The 21,906-nt window shown below is 45.4% G+C and overlaps 1 protein-coding gene across 1 annotated transcript; it reads left to right on the top strand.

Annotated features, from left to right (window-relative positions):
* Positions 1-503: 503 nt before the first annotated feature.
* LOC120839260 (zinc finger protein 316) lies at positions 504-11,701 on the top strand. Its single transcript, XM_042289280.1, has 3 exons — positions 504-664; positions 4,413-4,954; positions 11,330-11,701. Exons 1-3 carry the CDS (start codon positions 621-623, stop codon positions 11,575-11,577), a joined length of 834 nt encoding a protein of 277 aa, XP_042145214.1. The 5' UTR covers positions 504-620; the 3' UTR covers positions 11,578-11,701.
* The last annotated feature ends 10,205 nt before the right edge of the window (positions 11,702-21,906 follow it).

The following is a 21,906-nucleotide window of genomic DNA, read 5'->3' as shown; positions in this document are numbered from 1 at the left end:
TATTTAATCCGCTTCCTCCCTGATTTGTAACAGTCTGCTATAAATATTAAAACATAAAGAAAACACGACTTATTGTACTCTTTTTTTTTTCTTTTTCTAAAGGAGGCAAGCATTTGGGGAGGGATGACGTCCTACACTTCCAACCGGATACCACTTTTTTTTTTTTTACCTCTTAGCAGAAACGCTTTTTTACATCGTACAGTTCTATCGTCCAAGGAATATCCAACGGGGCACAATGTGTCTCTGCAGAATCACAAGGTCATTGTTTTTTTTGTTTTTTTTTACCGTTTTTCCACACAGAATTAGATCGAACGCAGTGACCTTGTCTTACCCTCCCTCTTTTGCCTGCACCTCTGGTACCTTTTTTGTCACCACGGATAATAGGTAACAAAGGACCAGAGCTGAGGGTTCACAGGGTAGTGGACATTCGATTTTTCCCGGTGACTATTTCACCTCGAACCGGACAATCAGGGTTCTGTCGTCTGAGATGGCGCAGGTGTAGGTGGCGCATCTTGGCGGAACTTTCTCCGAAGACATTATACGCCTTTTCGTCGGCTCTTCAAGATTCTACTTGGACAGGAGGCATGGGTCCCCGTCTCTAGGGAGCCTTCAAGCGCCACATGAAGGCACCCTACCCGTCTAGACCTACCAAGAAAATGGATGGGTAAGTTTTGAGCACTTTCACCGTAAGCACTAGAAGATATCTAGGTCGAGCGATATTATGAACCGTTTGTAGATCGTAAACTGAGGATCGCGGGTCGTGATGGTGCGTGCTTCATTCGCGCCCATAGTGACGGTGTGAGATCCCACCAGCAAGGAAAATCGTAAGATATCCAAAGATTCTATGGCCGACTTACTTCCCGCTCTAAAAGGCACATAAGGTGTACCAGTTACAACGGTGCTGACACGAGCGCCCTCGCGTTAGTGAGACGTTTGTACTCCTTTCTGCGCTTGCGCAACTTTAGTGCCGTAGCAGGCGTGTCCTTCAGTGTTGAGATGCCACAAAAAGTTTAACCCTATTTTTAATACATGTAGGTTACATAACTCTTTTCTGCGATGTCCCGCCGTTTTTGCAAAGAACGTCGCGATAGGGAAACGCTCGTTATCCACGTTTATCTCCAAATACATTTTAGACGGGTCTCGCGTGTGCATTATTTATTGAATGCCAGTCGCTCCTTTTGGATAAATATTAAACGGGGACATAGGCGTAGACTACGCGGGGGCGTCGAGGCTCGTCCGCCCCCCCCCCCCCCCCCCCCCCTTTTCCGGTTTGTGATTCTTACCGAGGCGCTGTTTACGTGCCATGTAACGAGCTTCTAGTAGTGGCATGCAAACAAAATAACGCCCACGTTGCCTTTATTGACAAAATACGTGGGAAATGGAATCCCAGCGCGCGTGCTTTCGCCATCTTCAATCTTCAGTTCTGGCGAGAAGGTAACGCGGCATCGATCACTTTTACGTCCGCTTGGTCTCCTTGGTTTGAACACTGTTTTGTGCGTTGTCTTGTTAATGAGCGTTTGGCCTGATATTTCAGCCGCAGGGTCTAGTTCCATGTATTAAAAAGAAAAGACTCGTGGTCGAGTGGATTATTGCTTCAGAAGCACAGGGGCCTGGGTTCTACCCCCACAACTTCGCAACTGGCACAAGCATTTTGTTTTTCAGATTTGTGCTCGCCGGCATATGCGCGGTGGTACCGGCGATGACCACACGGCTACGCTTGCACGGTAATTGACATTGACACACAGCGACGGACACATGGTGATATACATACGCTGTAACATCTACCCCCTAAGATAAACTATTGCCGGTGTAACAAAAATTGCGCGGAAAAGCCCCTCTCCCCCCCCCCCCCCCCTCCTTAGAACTTTTCAACCTGCCCCCCCCCCCCCCCCCCCCCCCGGGAAAATGGAGTCTACGCCGCTAAACATGGATGTTTTCAGAACCCTGAACCAAGCCTGAACCTGCCGCCAAGTAGCTCCAACACATCGCCATCGGTGTTCGCCACGCGTTCTTTTCTTTTCACGTCGGCTGTCTTTTTTTAGTTTTGCTCGCAATGAATTTCATCACGAAATGTTTAGACGTGCATTTTTTTATCGAGTCCAGACAAACTGGCCGGGCCTTTGCATCAACGAGACCGCCCGCTCCTCGGCGATGCTTCCGCCATTTTTTTGCAAACAGTCAGTTCGCGCACGTCGACAATCAATTTGCCAATTTCTTGCGCGGTCATTCTTTCTATTAGTTCAGACAGTGGAGAGGTGTCTTCTATTTGCATAGTGCTTTTGGGACTTTCTATTGATATTCAGTTATTACACTGACTTTTCATCGTATTCTTGACGTGCTTTTCTGATACGAAGCTCGATTCGCGAAGGTATGTTTCAAGGTCAAAGACTCTTTTCTGCAGCACGGTTTCAGCCGTCTCCTTTTTCTCATGGTTGAAAAAACCCCGAGACTGCGAGTAAACGACACAACACTAAAAAGTCTCTAACACTGCTGAAATTTTTATTTTCCGAAAAAGAAAAAAAAAAAGGGGGAGAGGGTGAGAACCCCAAAGAATGCCACTTTCCACCAATGTAACCTTTGACTAAGTACAAGGACAACGGACTCTGCGTCATGCACCTCTCTTATCTTTGACCCCTCACTACCCGACCGCCAAACACACTGGAAAGCCTAAGCCATAGCCTAAGCCCATTAACACACACACACACACGCACAAAAACAAACGACTTAACGTTTCTTTTACCCGAAAACCTACAAAGATAAACTTTGAAGGTCAAAACTTCTCACAGCCTAAGAAAACGCCGATGTTCGTTGTCCAACCCAAACGACGGCTTATTCACTGCGTTCCCGTGACCTAGTATTGTTAATGACTTTTATCTATCGCTTATGGTCATCTTTTTCCCGCAACACTACTGAAGTTAAATGCCACAACGGTGCACAGTTCCCACATTCGATAACATGTTTTGACACTTCGGAGTACGGGTATTTTTTCATTATACAACGTTTGTGTTCAATCAAGCGCTCATTTATACAGCGTTTAGTCTGTCCAATATAACAGAGGCCACAATCAAAGGGTATCTAGTAAACGACATCCGACGAACATTCTACATCCCTATCTCTGTGTTTTATCGTGCAACCTGAAACAGTCGAGGCAAAAGGGGTCAAACGGCTCAATCTATAATCTGTAGAAAAAGCGGTGCCAATATTAAACCTGCTGGCTAACGCTTTGATGTTGTGCGAAATTTTATGAAAATATGGAAGGACTATTCGCTTTGAAGGTCTAGGATTTTTTCGAATTGACTTCCTTGGACATACCATATACATCAACTGCCTTAAAATATGTTCCTGAGGATACCCAGCAACCTGGAAACGTTCTGTCAGTCGACGAAGAGAAGAGCCAATAAAATGTGAGCATGATTTCTGTACTGTTGAATTGACGAGATTTCGAATTATTCCCAGTTTGAAATATTTAGAATGGCAGCTATTGAAAGGAAGAAGAGGTTTTGCTGCGAACTTTCTGTACTCCCAACAAAGGCCTGAACTATTCCTAAGTTGAATATCGAGATACTGTAAACGGTCGTCATTCGGTCTCTATAGCGAAAACTTTAATTCGGGCGCTGCTTCGAACACTACTTTCTCCAAAGAATCCGCTAAGGAGGCGTCTGTTGAACAAACCAAGATATCGTCTACGTACCTCCTCATCAGAATTTCCTTAGGGGATCTATGTCTAAAAGACTCTAGAAGACGCAGATCTATGTCTCTTAGATAAATATCCGAAAGAGTTGGGGCTACTGCCGATCAAATACACACACCCTGTTGCTGAATGTAACTTTGACCGTTATGTTGCATATGCTTTACACACTGTATGTTCTGTTATTTCGCTCTGTAAGCCAAATGTTTTGGTTTGCAGCGTGTTTATTTTCACTTTTAGAACTCTACTTAGCAAAAAGTTTTAGTTCTTCATTTAGCCAATTTGTGTTTCTTTTGAACCCTGACGTCCGACCTGCAGCGTCCTGCAGTTTGTTCCGAAAATATTTTTTTCTTTCTCAGCCACTTTACTGGTGTGGTGTACAGCCGGTATGCCCCGTTACCTCGTCAGAATATACGTTATTTGGTTTTCGGCTGTATATCTAAGTGCGCTCACTATAGTTTGCTTTTCTGCCGGATCTGCCTCTAAGCCCGACTACGATGGCAAAATCTGGCGTTCAAGTTGCGTGCTCTGAGCGGTGCGCAGAAGAAAACACCAAAATAATTTGATGCAAATGTTCGTTCATTTCTGTTTGGTTCTTAGACCTCTTTGACCCCACGAACCCAGAAAGTTCATTTCAAGCCCCACGTCTTCCCCAAGTCCACCTAGATGTGTCGCGTATTGCCGCTTTGGTTAATTTTAACTTTTCGTGTCTCGAAATGTCCAGATCGTCCGATGAATCGACTCACGAGGTGTCCGATGAGAGCAAGGTCAACAGCCGTAATCTGCAGTGCGACGGACTGGGTTGCAACTATCGCACCAACCGGATCAGCGACCTGAAGCGACACGTCAGTGACAAACACGATGCCCTCACCAAGCCGCAGATCTGTTGCGGTCAGGAGCTCAAGGATAGATGGTCCTTGGACCTGCATCGAGACCTGGTACACCGCAGGGCCGGCATCGGTCCCCCGACGTACAAATGTCCGCTGTGCGCGAGCAGGTTCCCCAGGAAGAGCCTTCTTGTTCGCCATATGTGCGTGCACAATGGCAAGAAGCTGTTGTTCCGCTGCGACATCTGTGCCTACGGCACGAGCCACAAGAGCAACCTGAAGTACCACAAGGCTACCAGGCATGACACCATGGAGAATGACTCCGGCATCGGGACGGGCCACAGTGATCACTCCAGGCCCGGCTCAGCAGGGAGCGGAATCGACGTCCCAGATGACCACGGATGCGGCAAAGCTGGGCCCATACGCGGACCCCCGGGTAAGCTTCTACTACTTTTGCTAAGGCGTGCACCTGATGCCCAGTGTTTCATGCACGCTGCCATTGTACAGCACAGCCAATGGGATGTTTAAAAGGTCACATGTACCGGACGGGGAGCGCTGGCGTACCCTCTGCCATCGTCCTCACCAATGGGCGCCTTCAATTTGATTGGTTTCGGTTCCAGCGCATGCGGCTGTGTTGTTGTTTTACGTCATTTTCGCTTAATTTTGGGATAGAGACGTTCCTTTTTAGCACACAAACAAGAAAACAGCAACTTTGTAAACTACGAAGTGGTTTCAAATCATAATTACGAATAAAATAAACTGATTGAATGGCAAACATGCGTAGTGTAAAAAATAAAAATATCGGCAACCTGATTAACAATGTGCTTCGCGAAGGACACATCAAGTCTCAAGTTCACTGATCACAGATTGATTTTTGCGGACGCCAACTTTTTATGAGCTTCAGCGCGCATAATCTAAGAAAGGGATATTGTCTCGGACGTGGTTTGCTTTATAACGAAATTATTTCCTCGGTACATATTTCGATACCCCACCATACAGACCGGGTGAGACATTTCCTTAATTATCGGCCCCGCTAAAGTACTCGTTAACAACAATTCCCAATGTTGACGTTAAAAAAAAATTTAACTAATTTGTTTTACGGACAGTGTGCAGGTGACAGAGAGTAAAGCCTCTTTTATGCGAAGTTTGGGTGACAGGCAAATCTCCGAGGGAGGGCAAAGCGATGTGGGGTTCACAAAAGAGGAACCGGCTAAGAGGGGAGCCTTTTCTTCCGATCCTTTTTAAGTACTTGGGTTACGCTCTCACCCCTGTATCTCTGGCCACGCTGCGCACCACTAACATTTGTCTTACGCAAAATTTGTCAAATGTAATTGAAGGGCGCTACCTTCGACAAGTTTGGCTGAGGTCGAAAAAGATGCGCTATGTGCCGATCGGCGCGTCACCCGTCACATAAAGTAAACCGGATGGATGGATGGATGGATGGATGGATGAATGAATACAGCTGAGCCCTTTGGATCGGACGGTAGCTTACGTACGCCACCTAGCCATTTTGTTTTACCATTTAAGCTTAGAATATTAAAATGTGAAATCTATATTCACTCCGCAGTGCAAAGAAAGTGAGGCTATGAAACCCCCTTGCCATCAGTGAATAAAAAAATACCTAGTTTTCTCTCGATTTCTGCCACCAGTCACTTAATCTTTGCTTGGTAATCTCTACAGTCTTGAAATCCACTCTCCCTTCGCTGTCTCTAAAACCCAATGACTTTATTAAATCTATGTTGTCTTCGGTAGGCATAGGGTGAAGCCCTTTACACTAGAGTATCAAGTGCTCAGCCGTCTCGTCCTCCTCTCCACAAGCAGTGCACACTGTATCCATTTCTTGGTACTTCACTCTGTATGTTCTGGTTCGCAGAACACCCGTCCTCGCCTCAAACAGCAATGAGCTTCCCCTAGAATTGTCATAAATGCTTTCTTTGGCAATAACTGTTTTGTTTAATCTATAACTTTCCAGAGCCGTCTTTGTCTGCATTCCCTCTAGCCACCGATCTCTTTCTGTGGCCTTAACTTTCTTCTTAACTGAGACCTGCTCTTCTGTATCTCCACAATAGCCTAAAAACTTTCCTCTTAATTTCCTAGTGCGCTGCCTTTACTTTGTGTCTATACTCCTCATGTATAAATAGCTGAAAACCTTTCTTGCCCATTGGTCCCCATCCATTTGCCTCAACCGATCCTCAAATTCTATCTTGCTCACCGCTTCCCTGCTCTCAAAAGACGCCCATCCCATGTCTCCTTGCACTCCCTGGTTTTAGCGTTTTGCAATGTGCCCCCAAAGCCAGCCTACCTACTCCGCGCTGTTTTATTTCTAGTACTGCATGCACTTCGGATTTCATGCATAGCACTGCGTTTCCAAAAGTCAAGCCAGGGACCATGACCCCTTTCCAAGTCTCTCTCACCACCTCATACCTGTTGTAATTCCAAAGTGCTCTATTTTTCATTACAGCTGCATTTCTGTTGCCCTCACCTGTTCTATACTTTTCATGCTCACTGAGATATTCTGCACCGTCACATATCCATACTCCTAGATACTTGTATTTACTAGCTCTCTCAACTATAATATTCTATATTTTCAGCCTCTCAACTCAACTTCATCATTGTTAAAAATCATGATTGCTGATTTTTCACTACTGAATTCTAAAGCTAATTCCTCTCCTTCCTTACCACAGATATGCTCATTAATTCCTGCAACTCTGTCCTGTTGTTAGCCATTAGTACAATATCATCCGCATACATCAATCCCGGAAAGGATTGCTGAATTTTTTGGCCTAGCTTACTGTACGAAAGGTCGAATCCAAGCCCACTCTTCTCTAGTCTATCCTCCAATCTTCTCAGATGTAACATAAACAGCATATGCGTTAACGGGCACCCCTGCCTAAGGCCTCGTCTTGTCTCTATTTTCCCGTCGCCTTTCCTTCCCATGTTATAATCACCTTATTACCTTTGTAAATGTTCCTTAATAGGGCTGTTAGTCCTTCACCTAGGTTTGAGCTCTCTACTGGATGGATGGATGGATGAATACGGCTGAGCCCTTTGGATCGGGCGGTAGCTTACGCCACCTAGCCATTTTGTTTTACCATTTAAGCTTAGAATATTTAAATGTGAAATCTATATTCACTCCGCAGCGCAAAGAAAGTGAGGCTATGAAACCCCCTTGCCATCAGTGGATAAGAAAATACCTAGTTTTCTCTCGATTTCTGCCACCATTCACTTAATCTTTGCTTGGTAATCTCTACAGTCTTGAAATCCACTCTCCCTTCGCTGTCTCTAAAACCCAATGACTTTATTAAATCTATGTTGTCTTCGGTAGGCATAGGGTGAAGCCCTTTACAGTAGAGTATCAAGTGCTCAGCCGTCTCGTCCTCCTCTCCACAAGCAGTGCACACTGTATCAATTTCCTGGTACTTCACTCTGTATGTTCTGGTTCGCAGAACACCCGTTCTTGCCTCAAACAGCAATGAGCTTCCCCTAGAATTGTCATAAATGCTTTCTTTGGCAATAACTCTTTTGTTTAATCTATAGCTTTCCAGAGCCGTCTTTGTCTGCATTCCCTCTAGCCACCAATCTCTTTCTGTGGCCTTAACTTTCTTCTTAACTGAGACTCGCTCTTCCGTATCTTCGCTATAGCCCAAAAACTTTCCTCTTAATTTCCTAGTGCGCTGTCTCCACTTTGTGTCTACACTCCTCATGTATAAATAGCTGAAAACCTTTCGTGCCCATTGCTCCCCGTCCATTTGCCTCAACCTATCCTTAAATTCTACCTTGGTCACCGCTTCCCTGCTCTCAAATGATGCCCATCCCATGTCTCCTTGTACTCCCTGGTTTGGCGTTTTGCAATGTGCCCCCAAAGCCAGTCTACCTACTCCGCGCTGTTTTATTTCTAGTTTCGCATGCACTTCGGATTTCATGCATAGCACTGCGTTTCCAAAAGTCAAGCCAGGCACCATGACCCCTTTCCAAATCTCTCTCACCACCTCATACCTGTTGTAATTCCAAAGTGCTCTATTTTTCATTACAGCTGCATTTCTGTTGCCCTTACCTATTATATACTTTATATACTACTAGCCGCTTATCGAAGCGCCACCTGGTGGCACTGCTTGCAACCGAGTGAGGAGAGGACTTTATCTGGCAGGTGTCACGTGCACAATGTCTACACCAACCGTAAAATACCGAGCATCCGCCCATTCTACAATAAGCGCCCATCCCTCAACTTTGTAACATATGTAAAATACACAAAGGACATATCTTTATATAATGTTCACCTAAGAAGCACCCAACCCCCAGTTTTACATGATTATCACAAAATTTTGGGTGGGCACTTGCTCCGGATTTTACAATACATGTATCTTACACTGTGGCTGCAACCCAAAGCTAAAGCATCTCGCACCTGCAATGGATCTGAGATACAGTAACAACTTTCATTGCACACACAAAATGCTGTAACCAGAGAGAAAAAGAAAAAGTTTAGTTCACCTAGCAGAGGAGCACTTTTGCCCAATATGTGCCCTACACTGCCCTCCAATAGGTGAAGTGAAAACTCCAGGACTACCGCCTCATTATCTAGGATGCATTGCCTTGATGCACAGCCCCGTCTGTGGACTTTGCTATGCCCGAAGGCGCCAGCAGACGAGGGAGAGCGGACTCACGTCAGAGCCCAGCTTCTGGATGATACGAGCATACTTCCTGGCTGCCAGCCTCGACCGCTCTTCACTGCGGGAGAAGTAACATGATACAATTCGTTATGTTCTTCTCGGGTTTCACAGCTCGATTCTCACACGAGCCAAGGCTCGTGCATGGAACGTGGTAGTAGCGGAACGAGAAAAAAAAAAGCAATCTAATGAGAACAAATTGTGGATGCTCAACAAAATAAACAAACAAAAATCATTGCTGTAGTAATATTTCATGTTGCTGCCAGTATTCGCAGCACAAAAGGCACACTCAACAGCAGTCAGCACGAAAAAAATCTTGAAGTCACCGTGGGCGTTTCGCTGCCTTCCCACTTAAATAAACAACACTGCGCTCGGATGATTTCCGCATCACATATCGCGGGTCCTAGGCACTCTCAAGTATGCTTGTGGCAGTTATTTCACATTTGTTTTGAGATGACTAAAATAAGGTAATTAAAGTAAAGAAAAAACGTTAAAAAGGTTGAATGACTCCAGAAATGGGACCGAGCACGGTGAACAGTTTGTTCTGCTTTTTAACGCCATTAAATTTGGCGCCAAATTTAATGTCCCGTAACACCAGGTCACAGAACCGACAGACCGATTGTTTCCCCGCTAAATTTAGCGGAAACAATAGGGAGTTGCAGTAGACCGTTTCCGCAGCCCGCTAAGCACGCGGGTAGCGCTCCGTAATCCGCCACAAGACCTTGAACTATGCAGAGAAGGCTGGCGGCGCGCATGCGCAGCTGCGGCGTTTTCTTCGGGGATAACGTAGCGGAGAAGGAAAACGATCTACTACAACTCCCTATTTGGAGTTTTCGTAGATCGTTTCCGCTGTCCCGCAACGCTCTCCGCAACCAGCTACGCTAGCCGGAACTCTGCAGTGACGGCCATGGTCGCGCCGGTGCGGTAGCTGCTGCTTCGTTGCGGAGGGCTTAGCGGAGGGGGAAACGCGGTCTACGAAAACTCCCTCATACCTCAAACTTATAATTCCGTGTTATCGGAGTTTATATTTCGTCAAATTCGGACTGTGTTTCTCGAAGTGTATGTTTTTTTCGGAAACTTCGGAATTTTTTGTTTGATTCTCAATTCCACGGAAATCGGATATTAATTTGGAAGTGTTTCTTATTAAATATATAGGAAGCTTCAGACACATACACGATACCACAAAAAAGTAAGTAAATACTGTTACTCTTTATAGCTAAAATGAAAAAAAAAACTAAATAGGTTACTCGTTGCCGGTTCTCAATAGGAACCCGTTACATAACCTCCGAAGTATACGAGTTACTTTGACGTCCAAATCCACAGCTGCTTTTGTTTCGTGGTTTATTTTCTTCTTTCCAGTAGTCATTGCCTCTCAAAAGTTTTCATCCGTTGCTTCCCCGCTTCCTTGAGTCTCCGGAGATGCCGAGGAGTCGTTCTACAATACAATACAAGAATGCAAAACAATACCGTTTCTTTTCTTTTCTGGATACCATTCGCTCTTACGCGCTCGAAGGAACGGCAGTTTTGTGTACTTCAGAAAGAGCTGCTGAATCTGGGATTCCCTCTCTCTTCGGTTGCTCTGCTTCTAAAGTTCCAAGTTGAAAATGGGTCCTGTGCCTTCCCGTGTTGGCGATTTCCGGGTTTACATTGAGTCAGTACACAAGTCTACAAGGTGCGACCAACGAACCTTATTGTGTTCGCTGGAGGAAGGACATTCCCAGCTGTAGAGTTCGACTGACGTGCTCAGCAATAAACGTTGCTATACTCAGTCATACTGCTATAGTGTCATACTACACTGCTACACTGTCATACTGTTTAGTTGTTTTTCGGTTTGGCCATCTGCCTTTGTCGCAATAGACGCGCACTAAAGTTAGAGTTAAAAGGAGGCTGCTTAAACGGTGTTGTACACGCCACTCCTCAAAAATTAGCGGAATACCGTTGGTCGTTACTTGGCGTTAAGCGTAACCAGGTATGTCACTCGTTCCTTTAATTAAAAAAAACAAAATAAAAGAAGTAACTAAATAGGTTACTCGTTACCGAAAAAAGTAAATAGGTAGAAGTGACTCGTTACTAGTAACGCGTTGCGTGCACGTCTGCCTGAAACCAGGTGACATCGATGTCCCCTTTAAACTAACGCGGAAATGCAGGCCACGGGAGCATCTCCGCCCTAGACCTGCAAGAGGCCGGCCCGAGCGGTATCCAAGGAAAGCCACCAGCAGCGCGGGCCATGGTCCCCCGGAGCCCGGGTCGTCCGATCTCACTGCCCGAGTCGCCGCCCACAGCCCGAGACGACGACGACGACGAAGACCCTGCGTTCATGCAGAGAGGCCGCGATGGCGCTGCTCATGCTGAGCACGCCGTTTGTCCTTCCCAAGGTCCACGAGGGACGGCGGGATGAGTGACTGGTGTTGACGACCATATGCTTATCTTCTTGTATCCCAATGGTTTTCGTTTCCTTCGGATTTTTTTTTCTTTTATGGGATATTTTTAAATGTAAAAAGAAATAAATATGTATATTTGTATTTTTACACATGTATTTTTGTGCGTGTGTGTGTCAACGTCGGCTCCTTTCAAGCTTGTGCCTTTCGTGCAACAAAAAGTAAAATAAAATGAGAGTTTGTGCTTCAAGAATGTGAGGATATCACATCCTTGATGCGCCCGCGCTACCAAAAACGCCTCGTACGATTCACTGCTTTTTAGTAATTTCAATGTCTCTTTTTCCAGATCTGCAAGGGTTTGACGCAGTGTTGACGTTCGCTCTTTTCACAGTTCATGTCAAAATCGCCGAGATGCTCGTACACCTGGTCACAGCTCTCGTGTGAATGCTGGAGCATTATCACCTAGATTGAAGGCCGTAGCGCTCATCCCATGACGTCACTGTTGGAAACGATCGGGTCGAGCAGAAACTATCTAATTTAGCCAGGTCTAAATTTGTGTTTGCTGATGTAATTTGTCCCAAGTGATTATCGTGCTCAAGCACGAGCCGAATAATAGTTTTACAAGCTAATAATCTCGTGTTCGATGTACATTGTTTTAAATTTCTTTTTTAATATAATAATTTACGAAGACCATTGCGTGCAACTAGTCAATGTGCTTATTCTGGCTTCAACGGTTCGTTGTCCAAATTCCTAGGTATTTATACTCGAAAATCTCTTCTAGGATATGAGCTCCTACGTTATAGTTATTCTGTTGGGGCTTTCTTTTGTGAGTTACTGTCATAAAAACATATTTTTCATAATTTATATACACCTGCCAAGAGCTGCACTACTTCAGAATCATATCCAGATCCTCGTTCACCCCACACTTACCGCTAGCATTATTTCCTCATAATAAAGAACTGAATCATCCACATATATAGTGTGAGTTTTAACAAAATATCGTTCAGAATATCATTAATAAATAATAAATCCAAAGAAGGCCATTGAGAAATAAACGAAATTTGTAGGAAACAAATTTTGTTACACGGGAAACGGTTGGGCGGCACAGGATAGCGAAGAAATCTAGGCTTTGCGGCTGAATTTAAACTTCATAGCTACGGGGTTTCATTAACACAGGTTGTTATACATACGGGAACAATGTGATATTTATACACAGCACAGTATCGACAAATGAGCAGGAAATGTGTTCGTGTATCCAACAATTCCTCGAAGAAGATGTTTGTTTTTAAGCAACCTTGTTTATCGCGCAAAAAGGCGGATGTTTTGTAGACAATAATTCCTATGGAACGGCAAGACCCTGAGTGACGCAACACGGCAAAACAGGCGTTCTTCTAAGAATCTGAGGGATGTACTGGCTGAAGGTGTCTACTGGAGGGCAATATTTAATCCGCTTCAATCGGCTTGAGTAATTATACAATCGAATAAAGTCTTTTGGTGAGCGCTGTAATTTATCTTAGGCGTTCAAGGAGACGTGTTTTTCACGGCTCTAGCTCTTTTTACGCGCACCATACAGGGTCGACTTAAGCGCACGCGGGTCAAATTTCGCGAAGAGAAGCCCGACCCCAGAGCATTTGACAGTGCGCTTCTGATCGGATCTTGCAAATTTGGCCCAGAAGTTTTTCCCCCAGTCTGTCAATGAGAAGCCAACTTCCTGAGAAGATCAAGTTAACTAGCGCCACCTGCAGGCGTCTTACGAGAGGGCCATAATTGATGAACTTTAATCAGAGTGATTAATTATGCGTAAAAATATAGTGATTTTGTGAGCGCTGAAAGTAATTTTAGGTGTATATTCTGGCTATAGCTCCTTCGACCAGGGTCGACTCAATCAGCCGGGGTTTGCGGCTAGTTTATTCATTTTCATAGCATTCAGCCTCTGCAAATATTCCACCGGGTAAAATCGAACACACCCCGAAACGGTTCGGTTCGCCTGGCCACCGTTGGCGACGTGAGTTGTATTCTAAACTCGAGCTAAAAACCAATCGAATTTAGTTGCATATAATCTGTTTCGGGCTGAGGAAGCGACTGCGCAGCTCGATGTCCAGGCCATCAAAGGGACTGTTTCCATAGCGCACGCGCGCCACCAATCAACAGTCCCTTTGTTGGTCCGAACATCGAGCTGTGCAGTCGCTTTTTCAGCCCGATACACAATCCTCGTGGTCAAAGCGAGGTCCTCGGTCCGTTATATAGCCCACCATTAGAGCCCTGCGCGGATAACAGTTTGTTTATCCGATCCGCATCCGCAGACTTCGATTTCGCTTTGGCCCCGCGCGTTGTCCCCAAACGAGACATTATCGTGGAAATAGAAGAGAAGCTACGTCATCTCCATGATAGCTCAGGGATTAACCTAGCACGCAGCCGTATAATGACTACTTTAAATAACGCAAGAACCACCCCGTCGAATCTAAATAAGCACGAACAAGCGGCACTACGGGACCTTAAATCCGACCATTCAATCCTTGTCCTTTCTGCAGATAAAGGAAAGGGCACTGTTGTCATTGACAAAGAGGCTTATTTTCAAAAAATGGATGCCATCCTCCAGGACACTGCGCATTTTGTAAAGTTAGCACAGGATCCGACTAAAAAATCTGAAAGAGCTCTGGTTGACCACCTACGTGATCTAAAAAAGAAGAACCGCTTAAATGACACAATTTACCGCCGCCTTTTTTCTTCCGATGGTTGTACTCCAAAACTTTACGGCCTCCCCAAAATTCACAAACCCGATTGTAGGGATCGCTTGAGAATTTTGTCGTTTCCTGGAAACTGAGTGAATCGACCTTCAACCGTTCGGATGGGGGCACCCCGACGGCTCGTCCCGAGGCTGGGGGGATGAGTGGCTTGAGCCCTTTTTAATCTTTGGCTCGGGAGGGAGACAGACATTCTTGCCTGTCGCCGCCAGGTAGTGGCGACTTTGTCGTCACGGCGCGTTTCCAGTGACGGCTTGTGCAGTCGGGGGACTGCTGCAATAAGGTTTTAGCGACGAGGGGCGCCGGTCTGGGTCCACCTGGACTCCATTACGCTTTACTCGCTAACTTCGAAGGACACGGCGCCAATTTGTTTTGACGCGGCGGAGTGGAAGGTGTTTTCCCCGTAAAGTAGTAAAGTATCGCCCCGATTGGAGAGTTCCCCCAGGGGTGTAGCATTGTTTCTCTTCTTAGAAAAGGGAAATGACGAGTTCGGTGGCCTTTCTGTAATTGGTGGAGGACCCGCTGGCACTGGGGCCAATAGAATTGTATAATTGTCCTGATTGGACAGGCCCTGTGTCAGCGGGGAGTTTTCTCGTCCGCGCTGGCGAGGAAGCGTTGAGTTTGAACAAGCCCGTGCGCGGAGCAAGTTATCTCCCGCGGTCCGCCGGTCCGCGTAGCTTTGTCGCGAGCGACGAGCAGTTTCTTTGAGCCCCGCCGTGCGCGGTGGGCACTTTGCGCCGAGGCGCGGTTTTTTTTGGTATTTCTACTGCCGTGAGCGGACAGTAGAGTTCTGTAACCAAGTTTGCTGTTGACGTTTTAATACATTTATTTTTATCAATCGTTGCTCTCGACTTTGAGCGTCTTTCTTCGAGGCTCCGCCACCACCAACGAGCAAGAAGCGACCATCCAGCGCGGCAGTCCACGATCACCCGGCCCTGACCTACGACTTCTAGGAAGGACCGGGACAAAACAACCTGGTGACCCTCAGGGAGGGGCACATTCTTTACTCCGATTGTCCTCTACGACCGATTGTGTCGTTTGTTGGTTCCCCCACGTACAACCTATCTAAATATCTAGTAGAGCTGCTTTCTCCCATAACAGGGAATAACAACTTTACAGTTATAAACTCTCGAGAATTTGTTGACCTAATTCGAGGTCATGTTCTGGACAAGGGAGATGTAATGGTCTCGTTTGATGTTATATCTTTGTTCACTAATGTTTCGACCACTCTTGCAGTGGAAGTTGCCGAAACACGCCTACGTAATGACTCCACACTTTCGTCACGGACATCTCTGACAGTTGAGGATATTATTATTCTTTTGCGTTTTTGTCTAAATCAGTTGCATTTCACCTTCCGTGGACAATTCTATCGTCAGATTGAGGGTTGCCCAATGGGTAGTCCGGTATCTGTGACCTTGGCTAATCTGGTAATGGAACACATAGAGCAGACCGCGTTAGAAATAAAAGAATGCCCTGTCAAATTCTATCGACGTTACGTAGATGACACTTTCGTTATTTTAAATGAGGATCACGTCGATGACTTCCATGCAACCCTAAACAGCATTGAACCTTCCATACAGTTCACGCGAGAAGTTGAACAAAATAGCACGTTACCTTTTTTGGACGTAACTGTTTGCCGAAGTGACACCGGTCAGATTGAAACCACCGTGTATCGTAAACCTTGTGATACCGGTAATTTTTTGAGTTTCAATTCTCACCACCCTGTAGAACATAAGCGAGCCGTTGTAAAAACCTTAATTAGCCGATCAGAACATTTGCCTTCAAATTCAAATTTACGAGCATCGGAAGTTCAGACTGTTATCGGATCCCTTTTGAGGCGCGGATATTCACAAGGTTTTATTGAAAACACACGTAAACAGATGCAGCAGGGAAGAACAAAAGCGACTAATAATTACAAAGCAGGCGTGGTGACTATCCCTTATGTAAAAGGCGTCTCGGAATCTATTCGCCGGTCTCAAACCCCATATAAAATTACGTGACCTCATTTCGAAGCCAAAAGATCCAGCCCCTCCTGAATCTCAAAGTGGTGTTGTATACAAAGTGAACTGTCAGGACTGTGACAAGTGTTACATCGGAGAAACTGGCCGCAAACGGAGTACCCGCCTCAAAGAACACAAAAAAGACGTGGAGAAGGCAACACATGCCACAAGATCAAAAACAGAACTGGTGGACCATTGTTGGACGACTGGTCACGCTTTCGACCTGGCGAATGCTGTGACCCTGGCACGCGAACAACGGTGGGGCCCCAGAAGATTTCTGGAATCATGGTGTATTCGGAGTTCTAACCGCGGCCCCCTCCCCGACGTATACACCGACATCCTGAAATAACTTGTCATTTAACTTACCATCCAGGACGGACGTAAAAAGAAGTTGAAGCGAGGGCAGACAATAATAATGTCTCCCTTATGCCATGGACGAAGAAGTCGGCAGAACCAGCGCCACGGATGAAGAGAAGGAAGAAGAAGCGTTGGATTTCTGGTAGCTAGTCGGGTGTTCCCAGGCCGCACTGATGATGTCTCCCGTATAGGAGACGAAACGTTTGATAAATGTTGATATTGTTATGCAAGTCGGAGGTATTTGTTTTTAATCATGAATCCCGGCTTTTGGAACATTTTTGCATATATCCGCAGACTTCGTATCCATATCCGAACCGCATCCGCAAGGCCTAAGTATGGCGATAGCACACACTCTGCGGGCTCTAAGCATTCTAGAAATTCACAAATTATAACGATGCGCGGCAGATTTCCCTATTCAAAAACAACCAAAAATCGAAATTATCTGCGGCGATCAGAGTGGCATGTGACCGACAAAAACGCGACATTTCGTTGAGATTGCAAGTGACCGTAGTCGTAGTGACCGTCCTCCCACTGCACCGTGAAAGCGGCGAAAGCGGCAAGTTGCTATCTTCGACAAAAGCAGGCACACCGGATGTCAGTTACCGCGAGGCGATTTTACAATATTTGTCTTAAAATTTCAGGACAAAAAGTGATATATGTTGGCTTTTAACAATCTGCGACCAGCTGGCCTCTTTTACGAGTTTTCCTTCGACCGGCTGCCCTGACAAATTGGCCTATTCGGCGAATGGGCCGCCAACGAGTTGACCCCCCCACTCCCTCCCTTGTTTTCTGGGTGCGATAAAACCCGCGCACACCGATGGACACGTGCAGAGCCGAGGTCTGATTTGATACGCCGAATCATCAAAGGAGTTCGTTCCGAGGGATTCTAAACGTGCCAGTATAAAACAGGGGAACAATTCCGGCACAACGCATGCCGTTTTGTGGCTCACCTCGATTGCTTTTCAGCAAAGTGGCGATGCAGACGAGTTGGCTCATGACACAACAGGAAACAGCGCACAAACATCAAAGACGAGGAAGGTGTACACGGGATAATCGCTAAACTTCACCTGATTTTTTTAGTAAAAGGAAAAACATCAAACTAACCATCCACATCGCGTCGACGAAAGCTACCTTATTTTTATGTGAACAGACCGAAGTTTGACTGACGCACGCTGCGCCTTCCTTTCCCATTTCAAATGCTTCCAGCAGTTCTCTTTTAGTTTTACCACCCCCTTTTCTCAGAATCGTGATACAGTCAAAATTTGGCTTACACATGCAAGTCGTACAGTGTAAGGGTAGGTGCGGTCACACGGTTTAGCGGGAAAATTTGCGTCACGTGACCTCAACACCAGTTTCATTCCCCGCTAAATTTAGAGGGGAATTGAATTGATGTTGAGGTCACGTGACGTCAAGTTTCCCTCTAAATCTAGCGGAGAAACTGAATTTGTTCATAGGTGACGTGAAACCAAGTCATGGAACGTCATTTTCTACGCTAAATTTAGCGGGGAAACTGAATTGGAGGAGGATGGGAGAGGAGGGGATGGAGGAAGAGGAACAGGGGGGCACACCACCTCCTCCTCAAGAGCTGCGCTCTAATATCGCTTTGCAGAGATTTGTAAACGTCTTTCATTTTCTTTTTAGAGCGCAGCTCTTAGGGGCCCGTTCCCGGCTTGAGCGGCGTCGGCGTAACCAAGGTCATCCCAAGGTCACGTGACCCCCAAGGTCATTGCACGGCCACGTGACCACCAAGGTCACGTGACCCCCAAAGTCACGTGACCCCCAAAGTCACGTGCCCCCCCCCCCCCCCGAAGTCACGTGACCCCCCTCAGGGTCACGTGAACTCCTCCCCCGAGGTCACGTGACCCCCCATGACGTCATCGTAACTGATGACGTCGTCAGTGACGTCACTGATGAAGTCACCGGCATCCGCATCGTCATCATCGCTAATGACGTCATCAGTGACGTCACTTATGACGTCACCGGCATCCGCATCGTCATCATCACTGATGACGATCATCGGTATCCTCATCGTTATCGTCACTGATGACGTCATCGGCATCGTCACGTGACCCCAAGGTCACGTGACCCACCCCCCTTACCCTTCCCTCCTCCTCCTCAAGAGCTGCGCTCAAATTCGGCTTTACAGGGAGTTGTAAATGGCTTTCACTTTTTTCTTTTAAATAATATGAGAAAATGTATGTAAATAAGGTATTACCTCTGGTCTGTTGTTTGAGCGCTGTTACATTTCTACCAGATTTCTACTGTGTTTAGATTTAATCTTATAATATCTCTTGAGAAGCGTAATAGGAGGGGGTACCCACATTTGCTTCCCCAGCAAGGTAATTGAAAGGAAAAATCGCTATAGGAGCTCTATTGACATATTTCAACAGACATGCTACCTATTCAAGCTCATTAATAACTTTTGAAGCATCAAACACAACAATGTACAAACCTAGGTCGATATAAAAAAAGGATCAACTGCAAAAATAAAAACAAAAAAATGCGGAAATGAATTACGAGCGATGCCTCGGATAAAGCGTTTACCCTGACTTCAACGTGTTCCATTCATGAACGGTCTTTGGTAAAAAGAATAATTAGAAGAAAAACTCCGACAATTAAAGTATTTTCGTGGTTTATTTAAATACTTCGCATAGGACAATTTTGATTTGTAGGTAAATTATATTTAGAGATTTCACTGTAAAACCGATGTAGTAATACATAATAAGATTTTTAGTCTTTAGAAAATGTTCTTTTTCCTTGAGTAATCTAACGTTGGAACGAGCATAAAATTTTGAAAAGGAGCGCAGTCGCTGGAATTCATTGCTAATCAATCGCCAACTTTTGGACCTCTAGACTTATATTAGGTCCTCTGACTAGGCTAACACGTGGCTATAGGATTTCTAGACCCATATTGGACCTCTAGACTCGTTCGACCTCACGACCGGGCTTTCACGTGACTGTTGGATTTTTCGACAAGTTAGATGTATTGCACAAGCGGCCCCAAAGCATGCAGTTCCGCGAAGGGGATTGTCAGGAAGGAAAGGGCCAGTTGGGACTGGGGTCGCTTCTCTAGCTGTCGTCATTATCATTGGTGACGTAGCAAGTAGAAAAGACAGTCAGACGGCGCGGCAGATTCTACGGCTCGAAAGCTGCTCGCGTGCCTGTTTTACACATTTTGTTTTGTGGAGCGATATTTGCGGCATCACATTTTGTCATAGCTTGTGATTGCTTAGCACGCAGAGCCGTGCTAAACAATCACGTTCGGTGCTTTCGAAGCTCCGAGGTGGCGAGATACTGTTCTCTACCCCAGTACTAAAGCGATGAACAAAAAAACATGGAATATCCAGCGCCTTACCTCTGTACGTCACCTACCATGGAGAACAGGGAGTAATCTTTATTCTATCCGAAAAGAAACCCAGGAATGAATAGCTTACTAAGCTGTAGATGGGGATGCCAAACTCGAAAGGCTATCGCATGTGCAGTAAACCCTTCAAACACGTCCTTTCGAAAAACGTACAGCTTGCGAGGAGGAAGCTTCTAGACTTTGCCCGTACCCAGGGCAGTCCTTAGAGACTTCGTGTTGACAAGCTGTTTATTTATTTATTTATTTATTTATACATACTGCTGGCCCGTGGGCCGTGGCAGGGAGGAACAACATATAACAAAATGTACAGTTCATACCTCCAATTAAAACTTTGAAAAATAGCGTATTTACGAAATTTGATACAAGACGCGCCCCATAGCACAATGAAAAGAAAAAAGAAACTAAATGCACGTAAAAAAAAAAGAGAACTGATATGACGTAGGTGATCTACAATTTATTTTTAATTATGAAACTTGTCGAGTCTATGAGGCTACTGCACAGCTAGCCGGTCATATCACCGATGAGCCTGCAACTTTGAAATTTAAGAAAACAATTGATAAAAACTTTTAGCCTTTCCACTCTGGTGAAGATGGAAGACCAGCGAAGCTGCAGACTATATGGTGGGATTGAAGTATTTATAAAAACTGTTCAGCCGGCGTGGCGTCGATCCTGTCGTCGCCGGGCCGGATCTCCTCCGCAGACAAGGCTAGTGGTGCGCATGCGCAGCAGTCGCGTCTTCGTTTTATTTATTTATTGATACATTTATTTATTGGGATCTTCAATAACTTAGGTTTGACACAAAATATCCGTTGCGGACAGTGTAGCGGAGAGGGGAAAGCGGTCCACAAAAACTCTCTCATCGCGCGCGGATATGTATACGTTAGCGCGATATATATATATATATATATACGATGTATATATATACTATATGTACGGCTGGCGTGGAACGAGGCATGGCATTTACCATCGCCATGACTACGCCATATCATGATTTAGCCGGAAGAGAAGTAGAGAGACAAAAAGGAGTCTAGAATCCAAGCATCTTTATTGATTGGAAGTTCAGCTTGTACACACAGTTGCCCCGAAGTCGCAGTCACGTTGGTAATACATCGAAGAAAATAGAGTCTGCTGGGGCCTGGTTCTTCCCTGTGCGACGGTCGCTGTAGCATGGGTTGTACAAAAATCGTCTGCCGACATGTTAAAAACGTGCGCATGTATGAAGCCAACAGTGTCCGCACGCAATTCTGGCATCGTGTATGCCTGCAGGCCATGTTTTTGTTCGATGTACAAGCAGTGGGACTCTGGCTTTAGAATTCGTCTATTTGTAATCAGGCCTACAATCCCCATAAAAAAAAAAAAAAAAGTTTTTTTTTTTTTGCAGCAAATTATTTTAAAAACGCAGTCCAGCTTTTATTTATTTATTTATTTATTATTTTATGAATAACAAGACTGAATGCTCCATCACAGCACCGCTAACCCCGCGTACTGCCTGGACGACCTTAACTAAAACCAAATGGCCCGATTTTTTTTTTTATTGGAAACTTGATTATTGGAGGTTGCCTACAAACAAATCCGAATTGCCTCAAAACATTTACGAGCTAAAAGTTTCCAACGTGGTTGTCCTGTGCTTGTCCTCCGTGTCCTTCTTTTGATTGTATGTGTTCATGTTCAACTCGCTCGCCTTTACCAGACCAGAAAAATTTCTTCCGGTGCTAAAAATCGAGAAAAACTCAGCTGGTGACAACGAGATGCGTGGTGCAAATTTCGACTGAAATTTTCTGCAAATATGAGCACACGCCTAAAGACGCCACAAAAACACGTGCTTGCTGGACGTCCAAGCCAGCTAGCCCAATTAGCCATGCTTACTTCATGACATGTATCCCA

The sequence above is a fragment of the Ixodes scapularis genome, unplaced genomic scaffold (genome assembly GCF_016920785.2).
Source record: "Ixodes scapularis isolate PalLabHiFi unplaced genomic scaffold, ASM1692078v2 PGA_scaffold12__126_contigs__length_90152505, whole genome shotgun sequence".
NCBI lineage: Eukaryota > Metazoa > Arthropoda > Arachnida > Ixodida > Ixodidae > Ixodes > Ixodes scapularis.
Note: the sequence above shows the minus strand (reverse complement) of the source record. Positions and strands in the feature narration are given on the sequence as shown.

Coding starts and splice junctions, on each gene's coding strand:
- LOC120839260 (XM_042289280.1), top strand. CDS start 621: ATGAAGGCACCCTACCCGTCTAGACCTACCAAGAAAATGGATGG. Junction 665..4,412: donor CCTACCAAGAAAATGGATGG/GTAAGTTTTGAG, acceptor CGAAATGTCCAG/ATCGTCCGATGAATCGACTC. Junction 4,955..11,329: donor CATACGCGGACCCCCGGGTA/AGCTTCTACTAC, acceptor GAAATGCAGGCC/ACGGGAGCATCTCCGCCCTA.